Raw genomic sequence first — 27484 nt, forward strand, 5'->3', positions numbered from 1 at the left:
GACAAGTCTTGAACAAATCTTGCAAGATATTGAACCATGCCACAGAATCTTCGGACTGATGAAATATCTTTTGGAGCATTCAAACTCAAAATCGCAGATACTTTGTTCGGGTCTGGTTTTATTCCTGCTTCTGTAATAATATGACCCAAAAAAATAATTGCAGCTGTTCTAAAAACAGACTTTTCGTTGTTCAGTTTAATCTTCTTTTCTTGACATCTCTTCATCAGCTCTCTTAGGTTAATATCATGATTTCTAAGTGCTTCTTCTTTCGTTCTTCCTCTTCCTACCACTATAATATCATCAATGTCATTGAAACAGCCTTTCAGTCCTTCTAGTGCTAGATTTAATCTTCTCTGAAAAATTTCTGAACTCACTTTCAGACCAAATGGTAATCGTTTCCATTTGTATCTACCAAAAGGGGTTATCATTGCTGTGAAATTAGATGACGCTGTGTCTAGTCTGACATGCCAGAAAGCTTCTTGCACATCCAATTTGCTGAATATTTTGGCATCGTTCAAATCTGCCAATATGTCATCTAAAGTAGCTAGATTATAGAATTCCCTTAGTAAAACTTTATTCAGGGCTTGTGGATCTATGCAGATCCTAATTTTTCCATTAGCTTTTTCCACAATTGCCATCTGACTCACCCACTCTGTAGGCTCTATTACTGGTTCTATGATTCCTCTCTGCACTAGGGTCTTTAACTCCTCCTTAACTCTTTCTTGTAAAGCAATAGGGATATTTCTACACGGCAGAACCTTGGGCTTAATGATGCTATCAATCTTTAAAGACACTTCTCCTAAGTCACACAAATCACCAGTAAACATTGGACTACAGTCTTCTTCTTGGTTATTCACTACTGATGCTATGAATCTAACTTTATTGACTGATTAACTTCATTCTTGTTAAAGTTTCATGACCTAGAAGGCATGCTAGATTATTTGGTACAACTATATATTCCACCTCAAATGTTTCGTTAGTTTTCTCATTTCCCGTCGTTAGAGTGGCTTTCCCTATGGGGCTCATTTCAGTCTTATTCAACATTAGTAAACTTTGCGTTGCCTTTTCTATCTGATTCTTATTTACGTATTTTTCCTGGATGGTATATACATCAGCTCCACTATCCATTTGAAACCTTACACGGTGACCATTTACTGTCATAACTGCTGTCATCCTTTTCGTTTTGTGGTTCTCCAAAGACATCACCCATTCATTTTTTTACCATCATGACATCATCTCTTGTGTCCGACTGCAGCTGTCTTTCATCGTTAGACATATCATCTGACACCTGCTGAATTTTCTTTTTGCACATCACAGCAAAATGATGTCTCCCCCTTGCACTCTAGGCACATTTTACCACATGCAGGGCACTTTTCTTTAATGTATTCGTGAATCCTTCCACAATACCTGCATTAACCTTTCTGAATGTTTGTTATTGAGGGTGTTGATACTTTCTCAATGATTGGAGGGTCGGCTTGTATTTGTCTCAACTGTTTGTTGGTGGTCTCGTATGCTCTGCAAATGTCTCTGCACCTTTCCAATGTGAGACTACTATCTTGTAACAATTTCATTTTGAGGCATTCATGTCTAACACCAAGAACTACTCTGTCTCTAATCAAGCTATCTTCCAGGCGTTCAAAACTACACGTTTTTGCTAGTCTTCTCAGATTTGTTATGTATTTTTCAATGTCCTCGCCTTCTTGCTGTTCACGAGTATTGAAAACATAGTGCTCATAAGTTTCATTCGTTTTTCCAAGGCAAAAACTTTCAAATTTCTTCACTATTTCTTCGATCTTTCTTTCTTTTCCCTTCTCAATTTCAAGACCTTCATATATGTCCATCGCTTTTGTTCCTATAATTGTTAGAAAGGTGGCCACTTTGACCTCCTCTGATTCTTCCGACAATTTAGTGGCTAACTCATAGTTTCGCCAGCTCCGGTGAAACTTTTGCCAATTAGCGCCATGTTACCTTCTACCTCGAGCGGCTCGGGTACAGGAAGGAAATTTCTAGCTGCCATTGCACGGCGTAGCCTTGAATTGTTGCCTATTTATTATTGCAAGCAATAAACCTTTATATACTGATTAATGATTACCTCTGATCATTAATACACCGCTTCCACCATGTTAATTGAGATCTAGGTTCACAGTCAGCAATAAACCAACAACAACCTTTAGTGTCATGGCGGAGAATGATGGCGCAGAATGATACTTTATTATATTGAACGCGTGCACCTTTGCGCACCATATCAACCAAACGCTAAATCTGCGATAACCACAGAGGAATATCTTTTCTTTCAATTGCTAGGAAAATCTTCGCGAGAAACACAGTAAAAAGATACATCAAGACTTGGCTTTATTCTTTGATTATGACACATCATTGTTCACCGTGCCCTTAAAGTTCTTATCCCAACTCTTCACCTTTCTTTGTTCAGTGGCATTTGCGACCTGGAGGACTAAGTCAAATTGTAAATCAGCTGATAAAAGAGTCGAGATAAAAATACAGGGGCAGAGAGAAATATAGAGGAGAGGGAGAGAGAGGATGAGAGACATAGAGACGGAGACCAAAGCTCCAGAGAGAAATACAATGAGTGAGACTGTGAAAGAGAGTGGAAAAAGAGAGAGAGAAGTGAGACAGAAAGGAAGAGTGAAACGAAAAGAGACAGAGAGAGGCAGGAAAAGAGAGTATTGTATTATCAATTATGATATAATAACAACACTGCTGTTTAAGTTACAACTCCATTCTATTGACATGACAAGAAAGTGAAAAAACTAACAGGAGACTTAAATACACACTAATAACAGACGTGAGCGCGTGAACACACTGAACAGTAGAACAAGAGAAACATCAAGTAAACAAACACACACACACACACACAACATACATACATACACATATAAATGTAACAGAGAGAAAGAGTGGAGAGAGAGAGACTCAGACAGATACAGACAGAGAGAGACTCAGACAGATACAAACATATAAAGAGAGAGAGACTCAGAGAGATACAGACAGAGAGAGAGAGAGAGGAAGAGAGAGAGAGAAAGCTAGACTATGAAAAAGAAAGTGGTGGAAGAGACAGAGGTGGTACAGAGGTGATACAGATAGAAAGGGAACGTGATAATGGAGAGAGAGATGAAGAAAGACAGAGACAGACAAAGAGGGGAGAGAGACATAAAAAAAGAGAAAGGTTATATTTGTAAATACCGGTATACATATATTCACAGAGAAAGGTTATATTTGTAAATACCAGTATACATATATTCACAGAGAAAGGTTATTTTTGTAAATACCGGTATACATATATTCACAGAGAAAGGTTATTTTTGTAAATACCGGTATACATATATTCATAGAGAAAGATGAAGAGATAAGGGAAAGACAGAGAGAGAGCAAAAGTGAGGTGGAGACGAAGACAGACAAAATAGGAGAATAGACAGAGAATGAGAGGAAAGAGAAAAAAAAAGAGACAGAGAGAGAGAGACAGAGACTGCGATTAAAGAGGAGCTACAGAGAGAGAGAGAGAGAAAGAGAGATTGAGACAAATAGAGACAGAGAGTGTGAAGACACAGAGAGGGAGAGAAATAAAGATGAGGAATAGAGAGACAAAGACTCAGGAGGGGAGTACATGTAGAGATGATCACTATACAGTAGTATATTCTAATTAAGACTCTTGAATGATGTTTTGAAAATGGTGTAGGTTATTTAAAAAGCTAAACATTTGTGTTTAAATTTAACACGCAAACAAAAAAGTTCACTTTCAGAAACACCAAACAATAGATCTACCTATTCTTAGAACAATGAGGGTGAGTGAAATAGATTTCAACATTTTTCGACAATTAAAAAGGACAGTCATACAGACAAAATGACACCACAAAACCAATAATGGATCTTCCCTATGAAGGCACTACAACTTTCACTTCTACAAATCGCAGCACTACACATTTGTGTAATCAAACAATCCAAATGGAAATGACTCCTTACAGTGTTTCTCAACCTTTTTTTGAGTAGTATTCCTTGAGCTAAGTTTATTTACTTCTTCCATTGCTCCATACTCCCTCAATTTTGAATCCCACTAAATGATCATTCCCAAAGTGTATTGATTGCCATATTGCTAACATTTGATTCAATTTCTCTTGACAATCTCACACATTACCACATAGCTCTTACTGAGAATCACTATGTTGTTGGTAATTCTAGGTGAAAAAATTCTTTCTTTCTTTTATAATATTCAGTCATTCTGGAGCTGGCATATCTGGTGGAGAAAAAACGAAATGTTTGGAGAAAAAACAAAATGTGAATGGTTTCTAAATGTATAAATGTTTGTTCAACAGTTCTATGGTTTTAGCATTTATATTTCACAGTTACAAAAGAAATAAAGAAAAGCTTAGCTAGACTTACTGAAGAAAGTTGAAAGGAATCAATGAGTATTGTGTTTGCACAAGAGCCCAAAGGGTCCATAAAAAATGTGACGCCTGAAACAATATAAAAAACAATTATTCTATAAGTATCTGTTGTATTAAATGTTATTGTGATAGATAATACCTAAATAGGCCTACTCTGTCTCACTAGACAGGGTGGCGGCGGGGGAGAATCGCCCGTAATAGAAGAGGCAGTCGGCGCCGCATATAACATCAACCGAGCCATTGGAGCTGTCGTTTTCATGCAGTGGGCGCTCTCACATTGCGGCGTGAGGGGCAATGAAACGGCAGATACCCTTGCAAGAGAAAGAGCTTTGGCAGCCACTCACCTCGAAGCACCAAGCAAATTTTACAAGCAACGGCAGAAATCCGAGCACTCATTTATGAGAAATGGTTAAAGTCCTGGGGGAATCCGACAGAACACGTAGTGTCTGGTAGCATATGCGTCACCCAGATCGCGACGATCCGTGGTGGCGGTTAAGAAGGTCATTGTCCCGTTGGGGCATACTTTGCCCGGTTCCGTCCGAACTACGAATCCCGATGCCGTCACTGTGGAGAGAGCGTCGAAACAGTGTCGCATATCTTGTACGAGTGTCCCCAGCTCCGAGAGCTAAGGGGGGACGTGTCAGAGCAGTCACTCGACTTGTATGGTAGCTACGAGGCATTACGCCGAACAGCCCAGTTTCTTGCCAGAGCACTACGGGAGAATTGAGTCCTTCCTGCTCTGATTTTTAAATAGGAGTTCATCTCAGGTCTCACTAGAAGTTAATTTTCTTTGTAACACAATTTTTTTTGTTAACGCCTCCTTGAATATTTTGAGGGAAATTATGCTATTCAACCTAAACCTGTATGTTGTTTATGATAACCCTACAGAAATCTGTGATTATCATTACTTCTTTATTACCATGCCTTTTTATTCCCCAAATTTATATTTTATAAGCTAATGAACATTCAACTCCATCAAGGATGGTCCCAAACCTGGCTGAAAAAAAAGAAAGAGGGTTGGCCTACCCTGTTTAAAAACCAACAGCTACTTAAAAAAAAAAACAGCCAAAAAACAATAGATGTCAGGGATGTGGGAGAAGGTGGACCCCCAGCTGGAAGGTGTGACCATCACCATCATCTGTACAAGGAACGTTCAGACTTGGCAAACCTGCATCCAACATCTTGAAACATGGCACCGAGTATAAAAGTAGATGCCAAGCAGATGGCCAAGACTGTCAGAGAGACTCTCCTAGAACCAAAACACATGGAGGAAGCTGACCTATGCCCCAGACAGGACCACATGGAGGAAGCTGACCTATGCCCCAGACAGGACCACATGGAGGAAGCTGACCTATGCCTCAGACAGGACCACATGGAGGAAGCTGACCTATGCCCCAGACAGGACCACATGGAGGAAGCTGACCTATGCCCCAGACAGGACCACATGGAGGAAGCTGACCTATGCCCCAGACAGGACCACATGGAGGAAGCTGACCTATGCCCCAGACAGGACCACATGGAGGAAGCTGACCTATGCCCCAGACAGGACCACATGCAGAGACGAGATGGACGAATGACTAACTATTGCTCGCTCCATTGTCAATTTTGTTTATTGTTGAAATAAATTTAAACAAAACAACACAATTAATTTAATAACTTGCAGGCAGTCAATTGCAATGGCTAATCAAAATGTTTCATCACATTTCATTAACTATTTTTAGATTCTGATGCAATAGTTCTTCATATAGCCAGAAATTCTCACTTTAAAGGGCTCGTGGATATATAGAAATTTAAAGGAATACCAGGAAATAAGGGTCATGCTTGGTAGAGTTAATAAACATTGAAAACATAATTGCACAACTTTTTTTTTTTGGTCTTGGTCATCCTTTGAGTATTAGAAGGTAATCACTATTCATCCTAACTACCATTTTTGTCTGATTCTCACAACTGATGAATGCTTGATTAACATCACCAAATGAATAAATGAAATGCATAATTGAACCTTGACTAACACTGATTATTGTACACAATTTATTAAAAACTTTTGATAGCATACACAGCAAAATTGATCATCACACAATATATCAGTTTAAAAAGAAATAGAGAGAAGGTAGATGAAAAGGTTGGATTTATTATTTTAGGCTTTAATATTTTAGCCCAACTGACTGTCTGGTTTGATTCTACATAAACATGTAAGTATTTTACAAAAATGTTTATGTACTTTAGGAGTTAATTTAATAAGCAGGTATGATTAATCAGATTCTAGTATATATTTCAAAACTGAACTTTGACAAGAAAACAAGATCAAGTTTTCCTTCATCTTTTCAAGTCTCATGTCCTTCTCACAACAATGGATGTATAGGACTATAATAGTCTCATGTCCTTCTCACAACAATGGATGTATAGGACTATAATAGTCTCATGTCCTTCTCACAACAATGGATGTATAGGACTATAATAGTCTCATGTCCTTCTCACAACAATGGATGTATAGGACTATAATAGTCTCATTTCCTTCTCACAACAATGGATGTATAGGACTATAATAGTCTCATGTCCTTATCACAACAATGGATGTATAGGACTATAATAGTCTCATGTCCTTATCACAACAAGACTATAGTAGAGCAGCAACAAAAGCAACTTGTGACAACAACATGCTCTTGCAAGTATCTGCGTTGTGATAAATTGTTTACAACCCAAATATCTTTTTTTTTCTACACTATTGATTGAAAAACCTATAAAGTGGGTACTAAAACCTACAAATGATTGCCACCTTTTTTTTTTAAACTTTGCAGTTGAGTAAGAGACTTACACAGGCACATTTGTTGGTCTGGACATACAGACGTTCAACATCTTGCTCTGTGATGGCTGGACTTCCTTCTGCCTCATGCTTATATTCCAGGTAATTCCTTAGCCATCTAAATTGTTCATTTTTGTCTGGGTATTGGTGACCTTGATACGGGTTATAGTTCACTTTGTCTACCCCTGAAGAATTATAATATGAATTAATTACAAGTGTATTTAATTGACATACCGGTATACCTAAGTACATAATATGAAGCAATTCTTTGTTAACGAATCAATAAGAACATAACATGAAAGACAATTACCACCAAACTCTGCAAAGTGGTTTCCAATATCAAAGGCTTCATAGTTGTACGAAGCATATTCATAGTCGATAAAGTGTATTGTTTCTAAAACAAGAAATAATTAAATGTTCATCATATCAAATTATAAATGATATATTTAAAAAAGTATGCTGTTAGCTAAAATGATTATAACTCAAAGTTTAAAGATAATAAGCATTTTCTACAAATTAATACATGTATATGGCTCATTTACACACATATATATTTATATAAAAATAAAAACAACTAGCTTTTTATTTCATTGTTTGGTCACATGAATCACAGCATTTAGATGTTTGCTTACACTCATATTTCTAAAAAATATAACTGTTTTGAGAAAGCATTTGAAGTATCATTTGACCAAACACAACAAGCACAGAGACCATAGAAAGAAAAGAGATCTTATTGAGCTCTTGGGATAGTATATGCTTTCTATGAGTAGTTAACAATGTTATATCTCATTACCTACTTTCATAATTTGTGTTTTGTTTTGTTTTGTTTTACGTGTTTCAAATGTTCCTTTAGATTTGAAGATTATTACAACCTAGCCCAAACATCTCGCCCATTGATAAGATTGAATAACAGTCCAGAGCGCATACCACATAGCCTAGCATCCATTGGACCAACTAAATGATTCCAGTCTATATGCCAATATGTTTGATATTTGACAATCACATTATAAGTACCTTCTTGTTCATTATAAATGATATTCTTTAGGAATGTGTCATTGTGACTGAACACAACATCCATATTTAAACCTTCCAATGTTCTTACTATTTCATCAAGTTCATTCTTCAACTCTGCTTTAGGTGGAATCTCCTTCTCAAAGCTGAAATGAAAAGTGAACAAGGAAGTATAAGTTGATTCTAGGGTTACAGCAGAATGAGAACTTAAGTGATTCTGAGTTTGGGTTTAGAAGGAGCAGATGATGCACTAATACAACTTTTGCTCTTTGGTCAATGTGTGAAAAGATCAGACGATACAAAAAGGCATCTAATTTGAAAGAGAAACCAACACCAAGCTATCTTCCAGACTTAGAGTGATCCAAGAATTAACAGTCACACACAAACAGGTTACATTACTGTACTAGGAATGATCAATAAGTCAGAAAACCCAGAAATATAAAGTGAATAAAATTCTTGAATTTCAGTCAGTGCAGTGACCATATACACATACACATCATGTAAGTTAAAACTATTGTTAACAGTATCTCAATGCCTAGCAGTTGATCTTCAAATCTACTTTAGCTAGCTAGTTGCCCATTTATTTCTAAATACGTTTTTAATTCAAAGAGGGATTGTCTAATACTTCCTACATACATTGAAATTATTTTGTGCTACAATTGAATAGCTTAGAAAATGTCATTCTGAAGTTCTAAACAAATTCTCAAAGACTTTTGAAAAACATGGCTGACCAAAGTTTTCTTTCTTCTGTACACTAGAAACATTTAGGAGCTTTTTGATTTAGAGGGTGGTCACTAGATAAAATGGACTATTTAAGGTTCAGATGAGATGTTGACTAAATGCGTGCTTACTCATTTCTATTTTGATTTGGAGCTAACAGAGCTTTAGTGTTGTCCACATGACAGAAACTACATTTATGATTTGAAAACTTGCTTGGCAAGAGCTTGGAACAATATCTCAGAAGTTATCCTTAAAAATGATTTACAAGCTTGGATTTCTAGGTTGACACTGAACAGATGACATTTTGTGCATCTATGAATGAAATATAACATATGCCTTTAAAAAAATTGTAAAAGTTATTCTTTGTAAAAAAATAAATAGCTGTTTGAGAAATAGTTCACTTTTCTAGCGAGCTCCGTGTTTGAGTTTACATTCACGTTTAGGAATGATCACGTTTGAATGTCTGTTCCTTTCAAATGTCTACAACAACTGCTGGGTTATGAAAAACATATTATATACCTATTCATCCTAATTCTCATCTCTATAACCTTATTTAGAAACTTAGAATAAAAGGATTTAACATTCTATTTATAAGCTAAGCACAATTGAATAGATTTGTTATTGCATTAAGAAATAAACTTAAGAAACTCACACAATTTGTTGTGTTGGATCGTCATAGTGGGAAGGTATTGCCTCTAACCATGATAAAGCTTTTTTCTTGTACTCTGACTTGGGAGGCACTTCTGAAGTTCTGGGACCCTGAACTGTGTGTATTCTGACCAGTTCTTTGGCTATCAATCTACAAGAAATAACATTACAAATAAACAATAAAGTAAATACCCTTGACAAGTAATTTAATTGGCATGAAAACAAAAAACAATAAATAATGGTGCAGTGGTGCATTCTTCAGGAATGTGCATGTTATCTTGGAAACTGTGACTATCGGTATTTCAGTCAAACATAAGGTTCAAACTGCTTATTAAGAATTTCCAATTTTCAAGCTATTCAGGTATATGTATTGAGATACTAACTAACAAAATACCTTTGAATTTTAGGATCCTGCACACTCTCTGAATCTAAAGGAATTCCAGGGAAGAAACCATAAGCCATGCCATTATTAAAAGCACAATACAATGGAGGAGCACATCCAGCAGCACTCAACAAGCCAAAAGCTTCAAGCTCCTCTTCCCTGTTGATTAGAATTTCTGTTCCTTGTCCATAGATACGTATTAATATTATGTCATCGACATTATCCTCCACATAGCACCCAAACATGCTGTTCATGAAGCCATCTGTAAAGACCTAAAGTTTGTAATATAATAAAAGCCAATCACAATTAATAGCTTGTTAATGACTGTAGCACATTTCAAAAATTTTTGGCATTATTATCTTTGTGTATAAATAAATAAATAAATAAATAAATATATATATGTGTATGTATGTATGTGTGTTTGTCTGTCTGTCTGTCTGTCTGTCTATTATTCAAATAGAATTAAAGAATTCTTGAAATAGTCTGAAAGTTTGTGGAATAGAATAGTATTAACATGGTTTGGTTTGGACAATTTAACTTGTGAATAACCAGATTCAAACAAACAAACAAAAAATAAACAGAACTTATTGTATATCAGTTGATACAAAAACTATGTTTAAGATGCTAAAGTATTAAGTCAGCTGTTATAGCCAGTAAAGTGCCATATGTAAATATAAATATGCATATGGCCCCAATTTTTCAACTTGTATTAACAACTTTTAAAAAACATTGTTGGTATTATTGTTATTTTAAATTATTATTACAAAATATGTGATGGAAAAAATTGACACAAAAAAAAATGTAGTTAAAAATGAATTATAACTTAAAATAACAACCAGCTGATAGCAAATTTTCTTTTCAGGAGTATAATGTTTTTATGCATTCATATCTACAATATCAGCAAAACAAACTTGAAGCTGCAACATGTTTAAATCAAGAATTAATTGGCAGAATCATGATGAAATACTAAAACCTTGCAAATGAAAATAATCCTTGTTAATTTTAGTGACGTGCAGATGCAATAGAAGTCTAAAAATATTATTTCAAGGTCTAGATCTAATAGAAAAAAGTTAAGATTAAGAGGGTTTACAAATAAGCAGAAAAAACTTGACAAATCAATAAAGGCAAGTTTGTATTCTGTGCTACTTGTTTCAATTAATTTAGATAGCATTAAAGTGCATTTTTAGCGGCCCCCGTAAGGGGAAAAAACCGCTATTAGGCTTGTGCAAAATGTCCGTCTGTCTGTCTGTCCGTCCGTCTGTCACACTCAGATCTCGAAAACTAGAAGAGATCTGAAAAATATTATTTCATCATTAAATGCGGCTTGAAAAGTTTAGGTGCAACGGCTACTTTTGGTTTTCTAAAAGCAAACCGTTTAATTTATAAAATTAATTATGCAAGCGATTTTTTCATAAAAATACACCAATTCTGAAACAATTACGTAAATGTAAGGGAGACAATGTTACAATATGCTAACAAAGATGGACAATGACTGTGTATTTTCAGTATCACTAAGTCAAATATATTTATAAAATGTTCAGGAAATGTTTACAACAAATATAAATAATAGTTAAAGATGTTTTTTCTGGTCAACTAGCTACTAAAATTAAAAGAAAACATTTCTGTTTGTTTATAAAGACTAATAATGCAATTTGTATGTAAATATCACGCACATTTTTTAAAATGGACTTTTTATGCAGCGACTTTCGTGCAGTAGCGTAACGTCGCTACATATCAGGTGCTAAACCATTTCCTTAAACTTTTTTAAAAAATCAGATTTTATTTATTTTTTGTTTAGTGCCCCTATCCGAATAAAAGAAGATTATCTTTGTGCGTTTTGTCTGTTGGTTGGTCTGTCCGTCACGATTAGATTAACAAATAATACTAGAGGCTATTGTGATTCTGATTTAACCTTTAATTTTTCATTCAGAAATATTGCAATAGTTTTAAGTATCTATAATAGATTGTTCCGGATGTTTTGTGAAAAACAAATCAATGCCAATGAATATTTGTTTGCTCTTCTAACTTATATGAGATTTTATTTCCATGCTTAAACGTTGCAAGAAACACATGATCTTTAATATATTGTTCCGGTTTTTTAATGTAGATAGCATATAAATGCTAAATAAAAATATCTATACTGATTTATATTTCATTAACTATAAAGTTGTTCCGGATAAATTATGTCAAATGATTGTTTGAAATCGCATAATTGCATAATATTACACTTATATTCTTTGACACTACATCACTATAGTTTATTTATCAATAACAATTGTTCCGAATTTTTAATCTAAAACAAATTTATGTCAAATAATTTTTTTTTTCAAAAATATCGACAATAGGTTATTCAGGATTTTAAAATAAGAAAGTAATTTACTAGAAAGGATTATTGAAAATCAATTTTTAGACTTATTTTACAGTTAATTTTCTTGCCGAAACATTATAAAAGTTTTTTAATCGGTAAATAATGTTCCGGATTTTGTTTCGAAAAAGAAATCGACCTACATTACCTTAATTTTCTTACAAATCGTCGCCAAAAATGATCGGAATAGTATATGAAAAATCTAATAACGCTAATAAATGTTTGAATTCCTTCTTCTAATAAATAAAACAAATAATTTTCTCATTTACGAAAATTGGTTGTTCCGGATTTTTTATGAAAAATAGTTTAACTCTATTTATGTAAAATCGCACTTCTCTCTTACACTACATTTAACTTTCTAGCTAAAACGTTAGAAAATCTAATTATCGTTAATATTATGCTCCGATTTTTAAGGAAAACAACTTCCTAACACCAAAGTATGGTTTGAAAAAATCTCCATAAGGCTATGGTACATCTAATTTTCATAACAGACCATCCCACAAATTTAATTAACGGCATTTGATTAATCTGGAATTCTTATTTTCTCTCACTATAAATAAATAAACATCCGGAACAATCTATTATAGAAACTTAAAACTAATGCGATGTTTCGGAAGGGAAATTAAATTTTAATCAGATTTTGAATAGCTTTTAGTCTTTTTTTTTTCTCGCTATTAACATAACGGACAGACAGACTGACAGACAAAATAAAAAAAGCGTCTTTTATCCTTTTATATATATATATATATATATATATATATATATAGTCTAACTAGCCCATCAAATGAAATGCTAAAAGAACAAACTCGGTGCACCAATGTCTATGAACACTCGACAAGCTGCTCGTATAGAAGACATTTTTTTAGTTAACTAGAATGTGTGACGTAATGGAATTTTGTTCCTTTGACGTCACATGGAGTTGATTCTTTAAATGAAATGCTAAAAGAAATCACTCGGTGCACCAATGTCTATGAACCCTCAACACGCTGCTCGTATAGATGATATTTTTTAGTCTATCTAACTAGGCCGTGTGACGTAGTAGATTTTTTTCCTTTGACGTCATATGGAATAAATTCTTTAAATGCTAAAACAACTCGATATAGTAATGTTTATTAAACCTCGTAATGTGACTCGCATTTTAAAAAGACATTTTTTTTCTTAGACGAGCTAGATTTTTAAAAACTAGATTTAGATTTAAGTTCTAATTAAAATCATTATAAAATCTAGATTTAGAATTTCTTGGTCTAGTTTAGAATGTTTGTTGTTTTACATGTTTCGGATGTTCCTTCAGAGTTGTAGTCCAAACCTCCCGTAGGACGACGGGGGATAGGAGCGGGCAGGGTTTGAACCTGGGATTATCGATGAATCCAAACGACTGTCCAGCGCGCAAACCTCACTACCAGACAGCCATGATTTAGACTAGATCAAGATCTATAATTTTAATTTCTAGGCTTAAAGTGTAGATTTTTATTTCTTAAGTCTAGATTGTCAATATGTCAATATTGCAATGTTATAAAACACTAAAACTAATATACTATTTAAATATTTCATATTGCAATTGATTGTTTTTTTTATATAAATCTTATCTAACTTACATCTACATTATCCCAAATATATATTTTAGATCTAGATCTAGTAGATATAGATATTGAGAGTGCAAAATTAGTAGTTTAATTTAAGTAGATTTATATCCTCATTCTAGTTCCATTTAGGCCTAAATGAAAATGCTCAATACCAAAAGATTTTCTAAAATCGCTCTTCTGACATATTGTACATATCCGGTAGTTGTCATTCCGTTATGTGTAGGTATATTATCAATAGTAGGCTATTAGTTTGTAACCAGTTTGTCATTAGATTAAGAGCAATGCCTGGTCGTGAGGTTTACGCGCAGGACTGATTATCTCTACGGTCTCGGTTTCATACCCTGCTCGATGCTATCCACAGTCGACCAGCGAATTTGCAGATCCGACAGGGATCCGTCTCCCACGGGGGCCGCCTCTGAGTTTGTGTGGCAACACAAACTCTCTTTGTAATCTTGTTGTTTTTATGTTAGGTAACTATATATATATAGTGTATATATATACACACTGTTTTTTTATGACGGTAAGCACCGGTATTTGTTTTTCAACGGACAATGTTTGTGCTTGCCCTGGATGTGGCAAAATATGTAGGTCACAGCTGGGGCTGCACAGCCACGGGAAATACTACATACTGCATCACTAATTTTCAGACTCGAAGACAAGCCTATTATTATTATTATTATTAATTTATTCTAAGGCATTTTACGTCTCGAGAGACGATCTTTTCCCTTTACAGCTTCTTGTGGGACTAAAGAGGCCAATCCTTGATAAACAGCTGCGATCGCAGGTTGGGCATATGTAATCACCAGGCTCCGTTGCATTTTTACCCTTCGTTGTGCCTCTGTTGTGTATGACATCTGCAATCCGTGACCCTTCCTTTATGCTCTCTCTCCGTGTGGATCCATCCAGTGTCACCTCTTCCCAGCTTCTAGTGTCGATTTTGAAGAGCTTCATGTCGCGTTTGCATACATCCGTATACCGTAAAAGTGGGCGACCAGCGGCTCTCCTGCCTTCTATTAGATCGCCATACAGAATGACTTGTGGAAGTCGACCTACTGACATTCAATGAACGTGGCCAAGCCAGCCAAGGCGTCTGCTGCTGATAACAGAGCGGATGTCCTGGCACCCTGCTCTTCGTAGCACTTCTTCATTGGTTATTTTATCTTGCCACCTTATTTTAAAGATCCGCCTTTGGCATCGGAGGTGGAAGACATTCAGCTTTTTTCCTGCCATGAGTAGGTTAACCATGTTTCACTTCCGTATAGCAAAGTGCTCAACACACAGGTCCGGTAGACTAAGGCTTTAGTATTGTTAGTCAGCAAGATGTTGTCCCAGACTCTTTTCTGCAAACCGTGACATGGTGCCCATTGCTTTGGCTATCCTGTTGTTAATGTCCTTATCCAGTAGAGTTTTGTTGGATATGATGGAGCCGAGATAGCAAAAGTGATCAACAATTTCTAGTGGTTGACCATTAATATTTACTTGAGGTGCAGTATTTGTGTTCTGGACTAGTATCTTAGTCTTGCTTTGACTAATGTTAAAGCCGAACTTCTGGCAAGCAGCAGATAGTTTGTCAACCAGGGACTGAAGCTGAATATCAGAATCAACCACAATAGCTGCATCATCAACATACAGGAGTTCCCTGATAAGTATCTTCCTAACCTTGGTTTTTGCCCGCAGCCTTGATACATTAAATAGTTTTCCAGAGGATGTTGTATGGAGAAATACACCTTGGTTGATGTCGTTGTACGCATAATGCATTAGACAGGAGAAAAATATGCCAAATATAGTAGGTGCGAGCACACATCCCTGCTTGACACTACTGCTAACCTCAAAAGGTGCTGATTGGGCTCCATTGAATTTGATAGTACATTTCGTTTCCTCATGAAAGCACTCAATGAACTTCAGTAGTTTGGGAGGGCAACCTATTTTTCCTTTAGAGTTTGAAAAGGACACTTCTGCTGATCATGTCAAAAGCTTTAGTCAGATCAACAAAAACGACGTAAAGGGGTCTGTATGTCTCTCTGAATTTCTCCTGCAGTAGTCGTAGAGAGGATATCATGTCTATAGTGGATCTACCACTCCTGAATCCACACTGAGACGACTCTGGGAAGACTCTAGAAGCTATCACTTGCAGCCTGGATAGTGCCACTCTAGCAAAGATTTTGCCAACTATACTGAGGAGAGAGATACCCCTATAATTATTGCAGTCACTCCGATCCTCTTTGTTCTTATATATTGTAACTATCGTTGCGTCACGCATGTCATGTGGGGCATGACCTATTTCCCAGCAAAGGCAGAGGAGTGATTCGTTGACTTTAACTACTTCCGTTGGGAAGATTTTCTATTTTACATGCAGTTAATTGCTTTTTTGAGATCACCAAGGCTCGGAAGCTCATCTAGGCATTCCAATACTGGAAATGTGGTAGAGAAGCTAGGGCGACATCGTCTACTGTATTCTGTGTGGCATAGACATCGAGGTAGTGTTCTGTCCATTATCCATCGTTCTAGCTGCTTGGTTTGATCTGAATTTTGTTTCTCCAGATTTGGATAGAATGGGGGCAGGTTTAGACACTGTTGGACCCATGGCCGCTTTAATGCCATCAAACAGAGCTTTACTATTTCCTGAGTATATATATATATAGGAAACTTAATAGGAAAAGTTCTGAAAAGCCTGAGTAAGATCAATGTGTGATTGGCTCTCCTGCTTCCAAATAGATAATGCATTAAATGCACTGTACATAACTGCCTAACTTTTATCCAGGGCATTTGCAAGAGAGAGGTTTTGAGCCTCTCAAGCCCTGACTCTTGTGAAGTTGATAAATTCTTTGGAGGAGAAAAAAAAAGGTAACTTACAACCCAAAGAAATGCCAGTGTGTGTGTATTGTGGGGAGACGGGGTTCTCTTAAATTGTTCCTAGGGATAAAGAAAAACAAAGTTATTGTATTCTTCAAGTTAAGAAATGAGAAAACAAAGAAATGAGTCGAACTTGTATCAAGGCTCTAATCTGTCCATGTAAAGTTATAATCTGTGGTTATTACATCCAGTACACTGTGTATTCTTTTGTTTTATGATTTCAACTTGGAAAATGAAATATTCTATTTACAAAAAAGAGAAGAGTTCTGTTGGTGCTATGACAGTACTAGAATCCCCCATCATATTAGATCATCAGATTTAACTTCTGAAAATACAAAGAACAAAAACCTTTGAATGGGTCTGTCTATGTCAATGACGTTGTCTCAGTGTTCTGTTAACTTACTTTGAAACAAATCTTATCTGTATCCCAGTTTGGTCTGATTTGTTTCAATATTCTCCTAGAGTCCTTTTCAAAACTTGTAACACTTGCTGAAATGTCCAGATCTAGCTTCGTTATTTGACTAGAAAACATTATCGTTTGAAGATTGGATTGATCTAGATGTTAAAAAAATAGAGATGTAGAACAAAAATATATTATATATCAAATATATAAATCTTTAAATCTATAACACTAGATATATATTAGAGATAGATATTTAAATAGATGGATATAACTAGATATTTTAAATTACAGACGTTTCTTAAAAAAAGAAGATAATTACATCTACCCCTATACTAGTAGGCTATTATTTCTATATTTCGATCTAACTGCAATTTAGCACATCTTAAGTACTATGAGTATATACTTTATATTTGTTTAAATAAGATTTTATTTTAATCATTACATCCTAAAGAAATGTAGACTTTATTAATTTTAAAACACATAAAGAGTCTGGATGATGATCTGCTTATAAATCTAATTGGTAGATCAATGTGTGGTGAATTTGACACAGTTTGATTAATTACTCAAAGTGAAGGGAAGACTTAAATTACAGACATAGAATTTAAATAGAAATAGAATAGATATGATCACCTGTGTTTGATATGTACTCAGTTGCTGTATGATGTATGATTTTGAATGATCATGATGTGTATAGACTATATATAGAGTACACCCTATGCCTATATTATAATATTTTATTCAAATTCAAATCTATTCTATAATATAATCTCTGATATCTCTTATAGATGTAGGCCTATATATATACCATTAGATCATTTGTTCCATAGATCGCAAGGTCTACTAAATCTAGACGTAGATCTACATCTATGCGCAATCTGTGCTGGGCCTAGATTTATAGAGATAGATCTATGATCTAGATCTAGATTTTGGACTCTACCAGCTGCTCTATTAATTATTGATTGATGCAAGGGGTAACTCTCAAAATACAGATGTATTCATAAAACTGAACCTATGTATCAGTGGGTAACAGTTTCTATTATTAGGCCTACGTACTGTTGTTAATTAGGGCATAATAATATTGAGATCTATAAAGTCTACATCTATAGATTCTACTATACTTTCAATAATCGATAGGTCTATGTTGTTTAGATCTGTAATGATGTAGCTTTAACTGTATAAATAGGCCCACCAATCTGGAATTCAATCTTATGCTGAGACTTTTGTCAACCCGAGAGACTCCTAATATTACCTACTCCAACATAAGAAATAATGGCCTCTCAAACTGTGGGCGCGAATGTATTTTTTCCACAAAAAAACTTATATTGAAGTTGAAGATTTCGAACTTTCAATGTATCGTAGTAATATTAAGTCTTTTTTAAAATGCTAATAATTACATTTTAAATTTTTTAAAGCTACCATAAAATTCGAAAATGTTTTGAAAAGTATGAGTCTTTTCTTATTTAGAAAAAAAGTTTTCTTTTTTTCTTTAACTTATTTTTCTTCTTTAAAATATTTAAAACGATATTATACGAGGTCTTGTTATAGGCTATATAAATCTGAGGAATATAAATTATAATAATAAAAATATACAGCAATGTAGCTGACACTCCTTATTGAGGCCTACATATGACCTTATATATAATTCTAGGTCTAATTCTTTCATTTAGGGAGGACGAAAAGACACGCAATTTTAACATTTTAAACTAGTTTAAATTTGTACTTGGAATAATTGATGGCTTTTCCTGTTTGAAAAAACAATTTGCCAAGGGCTCTTTTTTTACAAAGCTTAGGGTCTATCAACTCACTCTGTGTGTATGGTGAAATGTTTGACATCAACTCACTCTGTGTGTATGGTGAAAGGTTTGACATCAACTCACTCTGTGTGTATGGTGAAAGGTTTGACATCAACTCACTCTGTGTGTATGGTGAAAGGTTTGACATCAACTCACTCTGTGTGTATGGTGAAAAGTTTGACACGTTATTTCTCCCAAACCCAATCTCGGATCAAACTGAAATTATGCACAATTATTATTTTTTACCTGACAAAACAAAAATCAATATAAAAAACAATAATTAGTTAATTAACTAATTATTTTGTGTGGTATCTCAAACAAGAGAAAGAAGCTGTTCTGTAGTCACAGATAAAACAGATTAAAAATGCAAATAAATGTTATATATTTATCTGTGACAACAGAACATCGTGTCAGATTAAGTGTCAGATTTGATGTCAAATTAAGTGTCAGATCTAGTATTAGATTGGTTTAAAGCGCTGGTAACAGGTAGTGGTTTCTAAATTGCTAAAAGTACATTTTATTTGTATCAAGTGGCGTTGTTAGTTCATTTTGGTTTAGATCTAGATCTAGACATAGAATCTAGATCTATACGAATAATGGAATTATTCGATCCTCCTAAACCGTTGTCACTAGACGGTAATCTATCTGAAAGATGGAAAAAATGGAGACAAAGTTTTGAACTGTTTATGATCGCCACTTCTTCTTCTTCTTCTTCTAGCCAGCTTTATTGCTGCTGAGCTGTGAGCTCTTTTGCAGACTGTGCCAAGGAAAAAAAGTGTGCTGTTTTCTTCAGTTGTTCAGCACTGCCGTACAGGGTGTTGGTTATGTTGGGCTGTAGTGGAAGTAGGGTCTGCCTAAGGTGGATTAGGGAGGGGCATTCAAAGAGGATATGGTTTACGGTTTCAGAGGGGTGGGTGCAGTGTCTACAAAGGGGTAGTTGTGTGGAGTTTATTTTGTTCAGGTGGTAATTTAATAGTGGTGTGTGTCCTGTTCTTAGTTGGAAGATTGTAGATTGTTCTTTGCTGGGGAGGAAGTTAATACTGTCCAGTTTGTTAGGCGTAGTCATTTCTCTGTACATGGCTCTGCCTGTGTTTCCTGATGCCCATTGGTTGAGCCACTCCTCTTTGTGATTGTTGACTAACATTGACCTTAGGGTGAGGTAGTTAACAGGTCTATCTGGTTGTTCCATAGTTGAACCTGCCTTTGATAGCTTATCTGCCTTTTCATTTCCCATGATGCCAATGTGTCCAGGGATCCACTGTAGTGTAATATTGATATTTAATTTTGATATCATCTGGTGGATTATCACACTGAGTGTTGTCAACTCTCTTGGGCTGTTTGGGGTGCTGCTGTTAAGTGCTTCCAGAGTAGATTGGGAGTCTGTAAAGACAACAATATCTGATGGTGGTTGCACTCCTTCATATAATTTGTTTTCTACTGTCTGGAGTGCTATGGTAATTGCCTCAATTTCGGCTTGGAAGTTTGAGCAGTAATCACCACAGGGTGCGCTTATCTCAAAGTGTTTATTATTAGGGAAGACCAGGAAGGCACCAAGACCAGCATTGATGGTAGCTTTGAAAGCCGATCCGTCTGTATAAATATGGATAGCTGTTTTTGGATAGCTTTCGATTGCTTCAAGCGTGCCTACTTTGAGCTCCAGTGGATTTGATTCTTTTGTTAAGGTGTTATTTAGTAAATGTGTTTTGATGGTTGGTTGTTTGTAGTTTAGTCCGGGTGTAATGTTTGAGAACCTGGTAATTTTTTCTCTGTTATTGGGTAGGTGGTGTTTTAGGGCTAGTTCGTCAGTAAGTTGGATCAGAGTCCTTTGCTTTTTTTGGTTGTTTTTCCTATTTCTCTGTGTTAGTAATTTATTTGGATGATCGTCCTCCAACCTTCTGTATCTCTCAATAGCTTCTAATGCTGCTCTGTTGCGCCTTAACTTAAGAGGTTCAATATTGGAGTCTATTTCACAGGCTGCTGTGGGAGTAGTTCTCATACCTCCACTAATTAACCGCAAGGCTTGGTTTTGGATTGTATCTAATGATGATTGATAGGTTTTGTTGGCAGCTACTTGTATGGAGAGACAGTTATCCATTACAGATCTGACATATCCAGTGTATAACTGTCTTAAGGTTTTCTTTTCAGCTCCCCAGGATGTTCCTGCTAGGTGTTTTATTATGTTTAATCTTTGTGATGCCTTTTCTTTTAAATCTGCCATAAAGTGTTTTAGAGACAGTCTTTGGTCTAGTTTTACACCAAGATATGTTGGATTTTCTTCTTTATTTATTGGCTGAGAGTCTATTTTTAGGATGTAGTTTCTTTTTGCTGTTTTGTTGCTGTGGCTAAAGATTGAATAAACTGACTTTTCTTTGTTTATTTCCATTTTCCATAATTTTGAATATGTGGAGATAGTTGTGAGGGCTCTATTTAGTTTGGATCTAGTCAGCACTGGATATTTCTCTGTAGTCCAAATTAAAAGGTCGTCTGCATAAAGTGCCTTATTGACCGAAATGAGGTCCGGGAGGTCATTCATGAAGATTAGAAAGAGAGTGCAGCTAAGGGCTGAACCTTGTGGTAGTCCTTCTTCCAAACTTTTTTGACTAGAGATGGCACCTTCGAATCGGGTTTGGATGGTTCTGTTTTTTAAGAATGCTCTGATCCAGCTGTACATTTTTCCATGGATGCCCATTTTTTTCATCTTCAAAAATAGACCTTTTCTCCACACTCTGTCATAGGCTTGCTGCAAATCTATAAATACTGCTGTAGTGTGCTTGTTTTCATGAAACCCTTCTACTGTGTCCTGGATAAAACGAAAGAGGTGGTCTTCTGTTCTACTTGCTTTCCTGAAGCCAGCTTGTGCATTGTGGAGTGAGCAAGTACTTTCTAGCCACCAATAAAGTCGGTTATTGATCATTTTTTCTGCCATTTTGCCAATGTTGGATGTTAGAGAGATTGGTCTATAACTTTTTGGGTCTCCAGGTGGTTTATTTTTCTTTAAGATGGGTATTATGTTTGCGGTTCTCCATTCCTGTGGTATGTCTCCAGTTTTCCATGTATGGTTGATAAAGTTAAGTATACAGTTTTGGGCCTGTGGTCCTAGTCCCCGAATCATTTCATTTGTTATTTTATCGGGTCCAGGGGATTTTCTTGACTTGAGGCTTTTTAGGGCAGTATTGAGCTCATGTAGAGTGAAGGGAGTGTCAAAGATCTGACAGTTGACTGTTGGAGCTTTTTCTTCTTTCTTTAAGATATTACTGAAGGCCTGGTCCAATTGTTTTCTTGGCTTTGACTTGTTAATGCTGGCAAAATATTTATTGAAGGTTTCAGCCTTTTTAAGGTTTTCTGTTATTATGTCGTCAGTGTCTTTTATAGGTTGGGGGTTTGTTATTTGTTTCTTTCCTGCTAGCCGGTGCAGAAGGGTCCAGGCCTTTCGACCATCCTTGTTTAGATCTAGTTGTTCGCATGTTGTGGTCCACTTTTTCTTTTTTTCTGTTTTAATTTTGTATCTTATAAGCCCTGTCAATTTGTTGTACGTTGTCTTGTTCTCTCTAGTAGGATTTTTTTCTATAGTCTTCCTGGCCATGTTTCTTTCTTTTACTAATTTATCTAATTCAGGTGTCCAAAAAGGTTTGTATTTCTTAACTTGGCCTCGAGGGATGTATTTTTTTGCTGCTTGTAAGATGTTGGAGACTATAGTTGTGTAGGTTGAATTGATGTCTGTCTCAATTACGCTTGATAGTCTTGTGTCTGTTTCTTGTGAAAAAGCTGCCCAGTTAGCTTTTTTATAGTTCCATCTAGTTGTTTTGTTGGATTGGTATCTACCTGGCGTTCCAATATTGAGGAGTATAGGCCTGTGGTCACTACCTATGTCTTCAAGTACTGTTATTTTAGAAGAGTCGGTAATGTCTGTAGAGATAAAAGTTAGGTCAGGTATGCTAGTTGTGTTGTGTGCTCTGTGGAGGAAAGTTGGAGGTGTAGTTTTGTTTTGCAGAAGGTGTAGGTTAGAGGCATTTGTTACATCCTCTATTTCTTTGCCACGCTTGTTGTAGTGTGGGTAGCCTAGGGAAGGTGTGTGTGCATTGAAGTCGCCAGCTATTATTGTCCTTGTGTAGTGTGGTAGTTGTATGTCTATTTCTGCTGTTGATGATGGTGGGCAATAGTAGTTTTTGATGGTGTACTTTGTTCCTCCTCTCCAAAGAAGTATTTCCTGCGTGTCGATGTCTGTATTGTTCTGTATTTGTTTTACTGTGGCTTGTGTGTCGTTTCTTATGAGGGTCATAATTCCCTGGCATTTGGTGCAAAGGCATCTGTACTGTGTGTAGCCTGTGATGTTTATTTTTTTCTTGGGCAGTAGTGTTTCTTGCAGTAGCGCTATGTGTATATCATGCTTCTTGAGTATGTGTTGGAGTTCTGTTGTCTTGTTTTGTAGGCCTAAGATGTTGAGTTGCAAAAGGTTTAGGTGTTTGCTGCTAGTCTGTTTTTTATTTCCAGTAGCTGACTTATCACAGGCAGTCCTGGAAGAAACTGCCATGCGCAGACCTTTTACGAGGCGACGTCTGAGCTCGTATGGATTTTTCGTTAAATTCCTTGGCATTTAGTGTAGGCTGGGTGTTTCCTCAGGCTTTTTTAAAATATATAAATATATATCCCCGCATTTTAAGGGAGTTTTCGGTCTTGGCAATTTTCTCCAATACTGACATAAAAGGAAACATCTAGGTCTGAAGACTGTAACCGGAATATCCATGGGACAAGGTGGGGTTGGCCAATGGTCCATTCTCCGCCATCCATAGAGCTCTCCAAATGGAACTTTTCTGCAGTAGAAAGCTTAAAGTGGACTGTGCCCTGGGTATGCTCTGTGGAATCGTCACATCCTGGATCCAGGCCCCTTCACGATATCACATTCACCAGATTTAGAAAAAAAACACTTCATGTTGGGTTTATGTCTAGTATTAGAATGTAGTGAGACAAGGACCTCCGTCTGGTGTAGTGCAATCCAGACCTCTGTCAAAAAGCACCTAGAGGGGGGGAAGGTCCACTATTATTCACTTAGTGAAATGCAAGTGGAAAGGCAGTGGGGTTATTTATTTCTCTTGGTCATTTCCAAGCCCCGATACCCACACGGGGGAGTATCGCCACAGAGTGGAGGTTTGGAGTCAGAGTTTTCCTTCTCCTAGATGGGTTGCGTTATTTAGGCTGACGTGCCCCATCAACACGAAGCTAAACTGGTTTTGAGGCGCCAGTGTTCCGCCTTTCATCCCTTCTCCTGTCAGTTTGTAAGAACAGGTTCCGCCGGATTTTTGAGAAAATCACACGTGAAGGCCAGGAGCTGGATTTGACTGTCAGAGGCATTTAGAGACGCAAGCCATGGGAGCATTTCTTGGAAAGTGGGTGCTTATCCCCACTTTCACCCCCGGCATTGACAGTCCTTTGGAACCCATCGCCACTTAAAAAAATACGAAGCCCGAGCCAGTGAAGAAAGCTTTATTGTTACACCTGATCGGTGAACCCGCTCGAGACATCTACAATACTTTTCAAGTATGTGAAGATGAGACTGTAGACAAAGTAATTGAAAGCTTTGAGAATCATTTATTGCTGAAGTCGAACACTGTGTATGACAGATTTAAATTCTAAAGACGGTGAAACTTTTTAACAGTATTATACTGATTTGAAGAATTTGGCAAAAGAATGCAAGTTTGACAACTTTCGAGATGAACTCATCAGAGATCGATTTGTATGTGGCATACAGTCGGATCGAGTGAGAGAGAGACTTCTGAGAGATGTAGACTTAACTTTAGAGAAAGCAGCAAGCATAATTCGTGCTGACGAGCATACCCAGAACCAAATGATAGATATGAAAGGACTACATGTAGATGCTGCTTATAAATTAAGGAAGATAGAAGATGGAAAGCCAGTCAAAAGCTCACAGGAAAAAAAGACAAAGAACCATGTAACAAGTATGATTAGAGATTGCATATCTTGTGGTAGATCTCATGGAAAATACAATTGCCCAGCATTTCGACGGACACGCCTAAAATGTAAAAAGGAAGATCATTTTGCCGCACAATGTCGTTCGAGACACTTCAAGGTTGTTGATTCACTGATTCAAAGTCAAGCAAGCCAAGTAAATGAGTTGTGGTTTGAGGCAATTGGTACTGACAACAATGTCAAAGTTTGGATGGTTGAGGTTAATATTATGGGAAAAATAGTATAATCAAAATGAAGATTGACACAGGAGCACAAGCTAATGTCATATCAGAGTCAACGTGGAACGCTTTAAAAAAAGATAGCCTTTAATGTCTACTTGTATAAACTCAAAGTCTCTGTTATTATTGTTATTATTGATTAATGTCTACAGTATGTTATATATTTATCTGTGACAACAGAAGTTGCACTGGGCTGATAAGGCGGTATATGCTGAATTAGTCCCCTTTGTTCTTTGTAGAGAGAAAAATTTGAGACTAACAATAGATAACTATAAAACCTTCAATTTTAATTTTTAAAAGCGATCACCCAGATACCCCATGCTACCCCCTCCCCAATTCCAACTGGTCCAGACAAGTGATATGACCATAGCGTATTGAGAAAGCTAAAAGCAAGGTAAAAATATTTCTAATGGCACATATTTATTATTGCTAGCGTAGATTCTAGATCTATTACTAATTTAATTAAATGACTGATCCAAACTAATTCATACAACTTCTCTTAATATAAGCTTTTTATTTTTTAAAAGTATTTTACATGTTTTTTTCTTAATATGTTTTCATTCCTCTCATTAAGTGTTTCTTAAATACGAAAACACAAATATTAAATCATGGAACTGGTTATATAACACAAAATGATACTTCCACTATTTTCTCAGGAAATACTGACTCGCACCATCTGTTTGGCGTTTAAATGTTGTAACTATACTAATATTAGACCTACTAATGCGTAAATAACCATTGTTATTATGGTTATGCTTGTCATATGTGTGGTAAAATATGTAGGTCACAGTTGGGTCTGTGCAGCCACGGGAAATACTGCATTTCTCACTAACCTTCGGACTGGAAGACAAGCCTTAGTATTATTACTGCCTAAATACAACGCTCATGTAGAGCTGTCGTGTAGTAAAGTAGAAAATTATCTTCTTTTTTTTTAAATTTAATGCGGATTTTTTAAACAAGCTCTTTATGACTGTCAAGTTCCTTTCTTGCGTGGCTCATTAGAGGTTACTCAAATAAGAACAAATTATTACTAAATAAACTTCAAATCCAGCTATCCATGAAAAACAATAATACTCTAATATTCAATAAAGCGCACAATGAAATCAACACTCAGTAAATATTAATACACAAGCACCAGTCCAGGAAGCGACCGTCCAACCTTCCTGGACCGGGAGCAAGACCTCTCACACATTCAAGGAAGTCTAAAGAATTCAGCTCATAACACGTGCAGACTGTTCACAATCATAACCTGGGCCTGGGAGTACATAAACAAGAGATATAACTAGCATACCAAACATATTAACAAAGTAACATGTTCTCGCAATACCTCCCCCTGACAATGACAACAAATCAATAGTTCTTTTCTCTTTTCCAAATACAAAATAGCTGTATGGCCTAAACGCGCGAGCGTGTGTGTGTGTGTGTATGTGTGTTGATAATGCGGGAAAAGAATTGAGTGTGTGGAGAGGCAATAGATTAAAACTTGCTTTAGAGCGGGTCACAACAAATGGGTCAAAGAAAATAGGTTCACCAAGACAATTATTTTCATCAGACAAATGGTTCAACGACATCTAGTTCACCGACAAATGGTTCACACAACTCTAGTTACTCACTATTGGCTCATGACAAATGTTTCACACAACTCTAGTTACCCACTATTGGCTCATGACAAATGGTTCACACAGCTCTAGTTACTCACTATTGGCTCACGACAAATGTTTCACACAGCTCTAGTTACTCACTATTGGCTCATGACAAATGTTTCACACAGCTCTAGTTACTCACTATTGGCTCACGACAAATGTTTCACACAGCTCTAGTTACTCACTATTGGCTCACGACAAATGTTTCACACAACTCTAGTTACTAACTATTGGCTCATGACAAATGTTTCACACAGCTCTAGTTACTCACTATTGGCTCACGACAAATGTTTCACATAACTCTAGTTACTCACTATTGGCTCACGACAAATGGTTCACACAACTCTAGTTACTCACTATTGGCTCACGACAAATGTTTCACACAACTCTAGTTACTCACTATTGGCTCACGACAAATGTTTCACACAGCTCTAGTTACCCACTATTGGCTCACGACAAATGGTTCACACAACTCTAGTTACTCACTATTGGCTCACGACAAATGGTTCACACAACTCTAGTTACTCACTATTGGCTCACGACAAATGGTTCACACAACTCTAGTTACTCACTATTGGCTCACGACAAATGTTTCACACAACTCTAGTTACTCACTATTGGCTCATGACAAATGGTTCACACAACTCTAGTTACTCACTATTGGCTCACCACAAATG

At 36.2% G+C, this 27484-nt stretch overlaps 1 protein-coding gene and 1 long non-coding RNA gene across 3 annotated transcripts; one reads left to right on the plus strand and one right to left on the minus strand.

Moving 5' to 3' along the window:
- Positions 1 to 1985: 1985 nt before the first annotated feature.
- On the minus strand, positions 1986 to 26824 carry LOC106062833 (ethanolamine kinase 1-like). Of its 2 annotated transcripts, none has more exons than XM_056044429.1 (9): positions 26239 to 26824; positions 17169 to 17320; positions 9977 to 10236; positions 9587 to 9733; positions 8218 to 8360; positions 7514 to 7597; positions 7216 to 7388; positions 4396 to 4469; positions 1986 to 4249 (listed from the first exon to the last, which is right to left on the minus strand). In XM_056044429.1, the coding sequence occupies exons 2-9, from the start codon at positions 17295 to 17297 to the stop codon at positions 4174 to 4176; spliced, it is 1086 nt and encodes a 361-aa protein (XP_055900404.1). In that variant the 5' UTR covers positions 17298 to 17320; positions 26239 to 26824; the 3' UTR covers positions 1986 to 4173. The 2 variants fall into 2 exon arrangements, with proteins under 2 accessions (XP_055900404.1, XP_013076593.2); XM_013221139.2 differs by having other exon boundaries at positions 1988 to 4249; positions 25998 to 26824.
- On the plus strand, positions 4487 to 10126 carry LOC129928725 (uncharacterized). The gene is made up of 4 exons (XR_008780213.1): positions 4487 to 6592; positions 7199 to 7305; positions 8341 to 8714; positions 9990 to 10126. It is a non-coding gene; the product is annotated as an uncharacterized LOC129928725 (long non-coding RNA).
- Positions 26825 to 27484: the final 660 nt, after the last annotated feature.

This window comes from Biomphalaria glabrata, chromosome 10 (genome assembly GCF_947242115.1).
Source record: "Biomphalaria glabrata chromosome 10, xgBioGlab47.1, whole genome shotgun sequence".
Classification (NCBI taxonomy): domain Eukaryota; kingdom Metazoa; phylum Mollusca; class Gastropoda; family Planorbidae; genus Biomphalaria; species Biomphalaria glabrata.